General features: G+C 46.2%; 1 protein-coding gene across 1 annotated transcript; it reads right to left on the bottom strand.

Moving 5' to 3' along the window:
• Window positions 1-324: 324 nt before the first annotated feature.
• Cavin3 (caveolae associated protein 3) lies at window positions 325-1977 on the bottom strand. Its single transcript, XM_005087450.4, has 2 exons — window positions 1489-1977; window positions 325-952 (listed from the first exon to the last, which is right to left on the bottom strand). The coding sequence occupies exons 1-2, from the start codon at window positions 1870-1872 to the stop codon at window positions 542-544; spliced, it is 795 nt and encodes a 264-aa protein (XP_005087507.1). The 5' UTR covers window positions 1873-1977; the 3' UTR covers window positions 325-541.
• Between the last annotated feature and the right edge of the window lie 8619 nt (window positions 1978-10596).

Genomic DNA, 10596 nt, shown 5'->3' with positions numbered 1-10596 from the left:
CTCAACTTATAAGTAATGTTGGATGTCAAAGAGACTAAATGGGAAAGCATTGGTTGACATTTAACTGGGCGTTTTCATCAAAGAACTGTACAGCATCCCCTAGCAGGGCCCAAAACTTCACTTACATGTATGTCCCCACAAGGAAAGTGCTTAAGCTATAAGTGGCCAGCAGCGTATTTCTCTGTGGCAATGTTGGAGACCCAGGATTCAGTGAAAAGTGAGAAACATTTGCCATTCAACCCATTCCAGGCTCCATCACACTTACCCCTCCTCCTGCCTTCCCCACCCCCAAGCCCATCCTCGCCCTTTCACATGGAGTCTGGGTTACAAGAAATTATTTTTATTGCTGGTGAGCCTAAATTAGGTTGAATGCGCCTCTTTCGGAGGACATAAGGTACCAGACTGGAAGGCCAGGAAGGGAGGATGGGAACTGGGCAGTTGATGCAGGATTTTCTCCTTATTTGGGTGTAAGTGCTGCACGCTTTAAGGATTTATTTTAGGACAAGGCATAAGCACCAAGTGGGGCGGGCAGCTCCAGAAATCAGGCTGCACTCTCTATTTGAAGAGCAGGCCTCCCAGGATCTTCATTAGTAGCCTGAGGAGGTTCTGGCTCCAGAGCAGACTCTAGTGAGGACTCCGGCACAGCTGGCTGAGCTGCAGGCTGGCCATCTGGTGGGCCTTCAGAGCTCCGCACAGGCCCTAGGCGTGGCGGCTTGACTGGTGTGGGCAGTGCTGCTTCCGGGCCTTTACGACTGGAAAAAGCCCTTCTTAGGCTTTGAACCTTCTGCAAACCGGTGCGTCGCAGTCGCTGAGCCCGGGATTCCACTGGCTCCTCGTCTGAACTCTCGCCAACTTGATCCTCTAGCTGCTCTGGGCCCAGCACCGACTGGTCCTCAGGGCCCAAGAGTTCTGGTGCTTTCTGGAAGGCGCGGGCTGGGATTTCAGTCTCCTCCTGAATGTGACGACATAACTTTGATTCTGGCAGGCACTTAGCCAGAGCCTGCCTGAAACTCTCCCCTCAGTTACACCAAAGGAAGCTACTCCACCCTTTGCCTCTGTGCGGGGACTTGGAGCCAAATGGGAAGATGGGGCCCGGGGGAGCAGAGGGATGAGCAGGGAAAGGGGAGAGTAGGCAGCGCAAATTTGCAAAGTAGATGAAACCCTGTAAGGTGTCAAACAAGACAACAGCCATATGGGCGCTTGGAAGAGGCACCGAAACGCCACAACCGTTATTTTCATGTGGTTGGTACTGAGCAAATGTGCAGACTGGCCTGAGCTATAGCGAGGAGGGCGCGGATTGGCCAGACTGGGAGTGAGAGAGGGATACGGCCGCGAAGTAGGAAGTGAGAAGTGGGTGCGGCTCAGGGTTTGTTCCACAGCTGAGGGCGTGTAGGGTCAGGAAGGTAGAGATGGTGGACCGCTGGAAGGCGGGAGCCCCCAAAGTGGTGGCCTAGAGGCGGGGACTAGGGGATGCCTAAGGTCACTGACCTTGAAGAGCAGGACGTGCAGCTTCCCGCGCGCCACCAGCAGCCCGTGGTTGGCCTCCAGCCGCTGCACCTGAGCAGCGCGGCGCAGCGCCCGCTCCTGGGCTGCGTCGGCGTGAGAGCCCACGCGCTCCGCCTTGGCCAGCAGCTGCGCCAGTGTGTTGCTGGTGGTGTCGTGGTTGCGGCTCAGTGCGCCCAGGCCACTCTGGATGCGGCGCACCGAGCCCGCCAGGCCGCCCTGCCTCTCAGCCAGGCCACCCTGCCGCTCTCGCAGCGCCTCCAGCATGGTGGCCAGCTTCTCCAGCAAGGTCACCACGGTGACGGCGTGCACTGGGCCCCCACCCGGCGACCCGGGCACAGGCCCCGACTCCAGCGCGCTCTCCCCCATGATCTCTGACAACCCAGCCTGCTCTCCTTGTGGCCGATGGCTGCGATCTGGGCTAGGGCCGACTTTCCCCGCCTCCTCCGCAGCTCAGGCCGTGACTCAGCCGGGCGGAGTTGGCATCTCCCGCGGTGGGAGAAGGAGGAGGCCGAGCAGGGGGCGGGATGTCCGAAGGGGCCTCTTTTGAGGGCTCCGCCCCAGGATCTGAGAGGGAAGCGGGGTGGCCCAGAGATACCCCGCAAACCTTTTTTTTTCTTCCCTGAGTTTGAGCTCTACGTTCGCACATTTCCCTGGTAGGCCTCTTTCAGGCCTTTACTGTCCCACGGCAAAGGGCGGGCCACTGAGATTTTTTCATTCATGAGCAGAGTGATCAGAGAAAGGTTATGAGCCGGTGGGGAAGCTAAAGGGTTAAGGCATAACCTGTCTTCAATGCTGCTGAGCCCCATGCTGGGCGGAGGCCTAGGAGGATTGGAATGTTCTGCTACAGATCCAGGAGTGCCTAGGCCCAAGGCAGGGCTTTGTGTGGAGGCGGGCTGGGCGGGGCATCCTCTGATATTTTCCAGGTTTAGCCTCTGGCTTCATTTATTGCTGTTTCTTCCCATTGGTTTGTGTTGTCCTATTTTGGGCTTTGTGGGGGATAGCACAGATGTGGGTTAGGATATGTACTCCTTTGTGATTTGATGGAGGTTGACTGGGGTTCCTGCCTAATCCTCTTGCTCCCACCACCCAAGTGCTGGGGTTGCAAGTGTGTACCACCAAACCTAGTTTATGTTGGTACTGGGGATTGAACCCAGGACCCTATGCACACTAATCAAAAACTCTGCTAACTGAGCTACGTCCACAGCCCTGTTTCTGAGATAGGGTCTCACTATGTAGTCCAGGCCTCAAGCTCAAAATCCTCCTGTCTCAGACACCCGAATGTTGGAATCAATGTTCACCATCACACCCATTAGCTGGCTGACCAATTTATTGGTTGACTGCAGTGTTAAGGATAAAATCCAAAGTCTCAAACATGCTAGACAAGTGGCCTGCCACTAAGTCACACCCCAGCACAACTAGAAAATGTGTGTGTGTGTGCACATGTATGTGAAAAGGCCTATGGAGGTCAGAAGGTGTCAGATCCACTCAAGTTGTAGTTACAGACAATTATGAGCTATCCCATGTGGCTGCTAAAATAGATTTCCCATCCTCTGTAAGAGCAGCAAATGCTCTTACTGACTGAGCCGTCTCTCTAGCATAGGCATACTATATGTCTTAGGTCACTCAAAAGATTATATAAATGAATAGGGTTGAGAAATAAAACTTTAGTGACCAACTCTAGCCAAGTATAAACCACAGTCTGGTCAGTTCTGACTGTAGAGGTTCAATGATCTGATGCCCATCACATCCCTCATAAAGCTGGTGACATTCTTACAACAAAGATTAAAATGGGCTTGTAATCTGTGATTTTACACCTGTAATCCCAGACTATGAGTAATGAGGCAGTAGGATTAAGACTGTTCTGGACTGCACAGAGACTGCAATGGCATACCAAACTCTACGTGATGGAGGTTTTACATGACATAGAGACTTCAAAATTGACGACACAAAGGGAAACTCTCTCATTGTTTGCTTATGTTCAGTGAAGAATGGGGAATTACCCAGAAGTGGGATTAGACAAAGGGGTGTGGTCTGATAATGGTACGTGAGAGGGGACCATCGAGGCCTGTATACTCAGATTTTTTTACCTCTCTGTGCAGCATACCTTTCTCCTGGGTATGGAGCAGAATTCCCCTGCAACAAAGATGTTAAAGTTAAGGAGTGGCCCTTTTAATTTCTGTGGATTTTTTCTTTTACTTTTAAAAAAGATTTTGTGTGTGTGTGTGTGTGTGTGTGTGTGTGTGTGTGTGTGTGTGTGTAAATGTGTTCATATGAGTGCAGGTCCTCACAGAGCCAGAAGCATTAGATCCTCCTGGAGGTAAAGTTGCAAGTGGTTATGAGCCACACAGTGTGTGCGGATATATAGAACCTGTGTCCTCTGAAAGAGCAAGGAGTGCTCCTAACTACTGAGTCATCTCCCAACCCCACGACTTCTGTTTTGCCTTAGAAAAGAATTATTACTTCTGTGAATTAATTCAGGGGAGCTCAGCAAAAGAGTTGACAGGAGACAGAAGCCACGAGACAATCACTGAGGACTTCCATTCTCCAGCAGGTCAAATTCTCAACATGCCAAAATACAATGCTTTGTAGAATTGTTTTCTGAGTTCCAACATGACCCTTTGGCCATACAATAATAATTTTTTTAAATGGCAAAATTGAGGTATCTGTAATTTCTCCCCGTCTCACCAAGTTGATTTGGGGATACAAGCAAGCAGTCAAAGCAGCTCCTATAAACAAAAGTGCAGAAAAATACTATGGATTTTTCATAAGACAATGCCTTCAGCAACTTTGAGAGGAGACTCGGGCTTGCTGCTAGATTAGTGAGTCACCAGTAGTCTCTCGTTTGTTCAGAAACTGGAATCCTTTGTCTCATGAACCAATGCAGGTTTAATATTTCTGATTATCAAATGGAACAAAATCTTAGAAAGGATGCAAGATATCTAAATGAGTTTATTATACAAGAAACATCCTTTGGGGCTGGAGAATTGACTCAGCATTAAAAGTCCTTGTTGCTCTTGCAGAGGACCCAAGTTCAGTCCCCAGCATGCACAGACATGGCAGCTCACAACCACCTGTAACTCCAGACCCAGGAAATCAGAGGGCCTCCTCTGACTGCCATGGACACCAGGCACACACATCATACACATACATACATGCAAAGCACTCATACACATCAAATAATAAGATGAATAAATCTCAAAAGAAAATTAAAGAAATGCCCTTGGTACTAGCCATCAATTTCAGACACCCAGATATACTAAGCATCCTTCAGGGACTTAACCCTTGGATTAGAAGTCATAGTGTGAGTCACCAACCCTTAAACTTCTGAAGTAATTAACCAAAATTAACTTTCTGTCCCTAAATTGTTTTCCTCTGGTGTTTGGTTACAGCAATGAAAAACTAACATAGATATAGTTACTTGTGACAACAATTTCCCCTTGTGTCTTAGTTACTTTTCTATTGTTGTGACAAGACATCAGGACCAACTTATAAAAAAAAGCATTTACTTTGGGAGCTCACAATTCCAGAAGGTTAGAGCCTATGACCAAACTTTGTGGGAAGCAAGGAAGAAGGCAGGCAGGTGTGGCTAGCAGTAGCTCAGAGCTTACCTCTTGATTCACAAGTGCTAGGCAGAAAGCTAACTGGCAATGGTGTGGGCTGTTTGAAACCTCAAAGCCTCACTCCCAGAGATGAACTTCCTTCAACAAGGCCACACCTCCTAGTCCTTCCCAAACAGTTCCACCAGCTAAGGACCGAGAATTCAAATATATGAGCTTCTGGGGGCCATTCTCATTTAAACCACCACACCTTGTAAACCAAATAATATGTTTTAGTTCATTTTCATCTCACTGATGCACGTATAAGTATCTATGGTGGAGTCCTGCTAGATGTAGGAAAACACAAGCTCAGTTCTATCTTGAATACCATTGGTTATTTTTGGTTTTCTCATTGGAGCATCTCTGATGGTTTTTTTTTTCTGTTAAGATGAGATAATAGGTCTCTGTACTGAGCTAACAGCTTATCTTTCAAGTCCTTTCCTATTTGCCATACATCTTGAGGATTATCTGGTATAGAATTGTAGAGCAGACACAGGATCAAGTTGAGCTAAAAGAAGATCAAAAGACCTTGCCTTCTCCAGTGGATCTCTCTCACCCAGGGTGAGCTGATCAGAAATCCACATCATCCAGTTCATAGAAGGAAACCTTCTATATGCAGTGCCCCACCACCACTGTTTTGATAGACAGCTGACTTCCTACTGTGGAATGTCTTTAACTATTGTTACTATTCTTTTACTGGGAACTCCACTAAGAGTTTCCAGGGACCTGGGCTAAAACAGACTTGTTGCCAACCTACAAACTGGAAAGGGTGATTCATACCATATGCTAAGCAAGCATGAAGGGGTAGGCGTGCTATTTGGACCACGGTTTCACTCTCAGTTGTGGAAATGATATGGGAGATGTTTTGTGGTTATTTTTGTAAACTGTCCTAACAGTGGGGGGGGGAAGACAGATATAATTCTAAATAAACTTTCCTCTGCTCCATCACAATGCCTAAATATGCAATTTCGCTGTTCAATGTTGTAAATGTTCTTTATTCTTTCCTTACTAAATATCATACTTTTTAGAAGAGAAGTAATGCCATTGTCCTAGAAAATAAAATGACTAATCCTGTTTTGTTTGTTTTCTAAAAGGAAAATAAATTAACAGGGAATGAGCCTCAGTGGACAGGCACCGCCTTCCAGCCTTTGTCATAGGCATCCTGTCTACGGAAGGGGTAAGGCCACACCACACAATAAGGGGGCTCTGTGCCACCAGCAGCTTAAATACCTATGAGTTCGGGGCAGCAGCAAAGAAGAATTTGCATTGTTTCCATAAATTAAACTGTTCAAACAGATAGACCCCAGAACCTGGGAATGCTTCAATGGCAAAAATAAAGTATATTGCTTACTCCAATGACTGTTTTTTGTTGTTTTTTTTTTCAACTTTTATAGACTGAATATTATCTCTCGGAAAGATATGCATGAGTCCCCCCTCAGTACCTGTGAATGTGATCTTATTTGGATACTAGGCCTTGGCAGATCAAGTTAATGCTCTTGAGGTGAGATCACCCTGAATTTAGGTACACCCCTCGACTGTTGCCTTTATAAGGGAAGACACGGGGCCTCAGGAAAGAAGATGATATGAAGACTGAGACAGATACAAGATAGCCACAAGCCAAGGTCTGCAAATAATTGTCAGTGCCCCCACAAATTAGTAGAGTTGCATGAGATACACACACACACACACACACACACACACACACACACACACACACACACACACACTGTCCTGCTCAGCTTTCTGGGACATGTGATGCTACTGACACTGAATCCATACATCTGCCCTCTGGAACTGAGGAGAATAAATGGGGGGGCGCTTTTTTCAGAGCTAAGAATGGAACCCAGGGTACTGCACTTCTTAGACAAGCACTCTACCACTGAGCTAAATCCCCCACCCTAAGTTAGGGTTACTTCAGTGACTCTTTTCTCCCCTTCTGTCTTCTTATCTTTTATTATCTTTTTTTTTCTTTTTTAGAAAGGAGGATCTCATGGAGTGAAGAAGGCTGGCTTTGAACTTGCTGTGTAGACCTTTTGATTCTCTTTAATGTTGGGATTATAACTGTGCACCAACATGCCCAGCCTTCACCTCTCACCCCACCACTCCCAGTGCTGAGGACAAAACCCATGACCTAGATAATTCTGGGTAAGCATTCTGCCTTGGAGATACAACCCTAACCCCATATATCTATAGTTCTAGGCCAGGTACATTACAATAGCTTGATGCAGAAGCTTTAGAAAACTAATAGACATACAGACACCACCTAAAAGCACTTAGACAGAAAATAAAAAGCAATTGTAAGAGCAGGCAATCATTCCTCCTCGGAAAGGGAGGAGTGCTGCTTACTGCTGTCATTTGGTTTTGCTTTGCTTTCAGAAAACTGTTCATTCTCCATCTTGCTTAAGCATCTGCAGAGCAGCTTCCTACCATGAAGTAGTGTGCCTATGCATTCAGTGACCTGAGCAGAACTGCCCTCTGTCCCTGGGAACTGCCAGGTGAGCACAAGAGGGCACCTGTGTGCCATTTGCCTCCTCGGGCCGAGGAACAGTAAACTGAGAAACTAGTGATGTCCCTTCATGCTGAAACTCCTCCCTGGTCATAGGCTTTTCAGCACCAGCTGGCTCTTCCTTCTCCAAGATTAGCCATACCCTAACATGGGTACTCACATGAGATGGTACTTCTCACACAGAGAAACCCTAGGGCTGGCATCCAGTCAGACCCACTGTGTGAGCAGCTTTAGTGTTGCATGGGATGGTGATTGCCACTCAGCATAGAGGAAAATCTGTGTTCCACAGAGCACTGGTGATCAAATTGACATCAGACACCTCTGTGAGAGGTTAATGGTGAGCCCCAGCATCAATCACAACCAGAAGAGGCCTGGGTCTGCTTAAGGAAGGTCTCGTTAAGTGAAGCGGTCAGAGTATGAATGACTCCCATGTAGTGGCAAACTTCAGCCCAGCCTAGCCAGCATTCCTGGTGACAACGACACTGATATCAGCAGATTTTTCTGGCAACTGAGCAGCCAGAAGAAGCTTCCCCCATGGTCTCTTCAGATTTATGAGATACATAACATCATTTTTCCTTTTGTAAAGGTACTGCTGTTCCATCTGGAAATCAAGGTTGGTCCTACCTACACGAATTCCCACTATAAAGAGCTTGAAAACATTCCCTTCCTAGATTTGTAGAATATCATGGGCTCCAGACATTGAGTGTAAGTTTCCCTTTAAGTTATTACAGGAATCCATATCAAAGTTTAGACCCCTCCCTGGGTAGTGAAGGAAGGCCAAGTAGATGGTTTGTTCAAAGCATGCAGTATGCATCCGGGCATTTTGCCCCCAAGATGAGACTGGAGTCGTTCTGGAGGCAAGAACTTCAGAAAATATACTTGCTATTGGAGCCAATAGCAGAAATGTAGGAATTGGGCCCCCTCTTCAAAATATCTTGAGACATTCCAGAAGACAAGAAGCTTAAAACTCAGTGAATAGACTCCATTGTGCCCTTTTCTGTAATGTAAGGAATTCAAAGCATTCTGGCATTAGACAAATGTCCCCTGGAGGAGTGCAGCATTTAAGAGAAATCACTAAGAAGCATTTGACAAAAGACAGCAACATCCTTCCACCTGACATTTCTCAACTGCACTCTGATTCAAGAATTAATTCTAACACCCATGTGATAAAAGACAGAGCAGAGCATTTGGGTAGCCCTGTGACTGAGCCCAAATGGAGACCTGAAGACAGACTTGAACAAGATGCTGTAGGCAATGATTCCTAATAGATTAAGGCTTAATTAAAGGCATTGTGAACCTCTGAAGTTCTTTCACGACTTCATCTTAACACCAACATTCTCCTATGTATTGATAGCAAGACCCAAGGAAGGTCAAATATTTTACAAGCCACCTAGTATCTCCACCTAAGAAATGATTTGAAATATGTGGCTTAGCACTAGTTAAGGACAGTAGCTCACCTCTGTTATCCCAGTACTTGGGACACCGAAGCAGGCAAATTGCCATGAACCTGAGTCTAGCCTAGGCTACATAGTGAACACCAGGCCAGCCAGGTTGTTGAGGAACACTGCTCCTCATGGTCTATTGCCATCTTGAAGTCAGAGCAGCTGTGATTAACCATAGGAGACCCTCACAAGATTGGACCATTAACATCCACTCACAGAAATGACTCTTGAGGCTCAAAGGACACATGAGTCCCTCCCTCCGAATAAATACATGGTTAATTGCTGTAGGGGGTTCTCCACTCTAGCCCAGGCTTCTACAGGTAACACCAGATAAACTCAACAAACTTGACTTGAGTGGATCCGTTCTTTGGTGTGTCACTGATCTGGAGTGAATAGATGTGTGTTCATCTCTGCCCATGAAAATTATGCAACATAGAGTGACAAAACAAGAGCCTATTCAAAGGCATAAAGAGGACAGAGGGGACAGAGGGGAAAGAGGGAGGAAGGGAGGGAGGGAGGGAGGGAGGGAGGGAGGATAGACTGACTCATATATACTTCTACTCTATAAAGCTTGTACAAAGGGAAAGGGGACTGGAAAAATGGCTCCACAGGTAAAGTCCTGGGTAAAACTATTGGCTCACAAACCTGGCAACTTGAATTTGATCCCTTGATGAAAGGAGAAACCCAAAACTTTAAAGTTGTTCTCTGAACTCCACAGGCATGCCAACACACACACACAGACACACACACACACACACACACACACACACACACACACACCATATATAAACACAACACACCACCCCACACACACACACCATATATAAACACACCACACCACCCAAGTAAATTTTTAAAATTTTCAGGATATTGAGGACACCATATATATGCTTACATGGCTCCATCTGAGTAGAAAAGCTACAGAGGCAGAACAAACCAGAATGTCCAGATGGTGCTTTACTTCTAAAGGTTACAAAATTGAAATTGTGGATCCTCAAAGAATAGAAACTGCTGTCTGTCTTTAATTTGGGATTTGGGCTATCCTGGGGAAGCCAAATTTCAGTGCCACCTGCTGAAGCTTGAAAGATCAGGAAAAGCAAGCTTAGGTTCCTCTAAGGTTGGCTCCAGAAAGACAGGGCAACTTCTGGGGCTGAGATTCCTGGAGAAGATCAGTCACTTATATGCCTCATAGGTAGACACCCTCTGTTACTGCTGCCTGCTGCCAAATGTCTGCTTAGCACTGTCCAATACAAAAATAATGCACATAATTTTAAATTTTATAATATGCAGATTTAAAAAATAAAAAGAAAGCCAGGCAGTGATGGTACACGTCTTTAATCCCAGCATTCTGGAGGCAGAGATAGGTGTATCTCTGAGTTTGAAGCCAGCCTGGTCTACAGAGAGTTCCAAGACAGACAGGGGTTCACAGAGAAACCCTGTCTCTAAAATAAAATAAAATAAAATAAAAAGAAATAAGTGAGTTTGGATTTAGTAGTATATACTAAATGCATAAATACAACCCACCTATTCAGTCTTATGTTACTTG

Source organism: Mesocricetus auratus, unplaced genomic scaffold (genome assembly GCF_017639785.1).
Source record: "Mesocricetus auratus isolate SY011 unplaced genomic scaffold, BCM_Maur_2.0 Super-Scaffold_4256, whole genome shotgun sequence".
In the NCBI taxonomy this organism is placed as follows: Eukaryota; Metazoa; Chordata; class Mammalia; order Rodentia; family Cricetidae; genus Mesocricetus; species Mesocricetus auratus.
The sequence above is the reverse complement of the archived record's forward strand: the minus strand, read 5'-3'. Positions and strand labels throughout refer to the sequence as shown.

Excerpts from the sequence above, each read along its gene's own strand:
- Cavin3 (XM_005087450.4), bottom strand. The coding sequence starts at position 1,872 with ATGGGGGAGAGCGCGCTGGAGTCGGGGCCTGTGCCCGGGTCGCCGGGT. Across the intron at positions 953-1,488 it reads TGCACGTCCTGCTCTTCAAG|GAGGAGACTGAAATCCCAGC; the intron begins GTCAGTGACCTT and ends CGTCACATTCAG.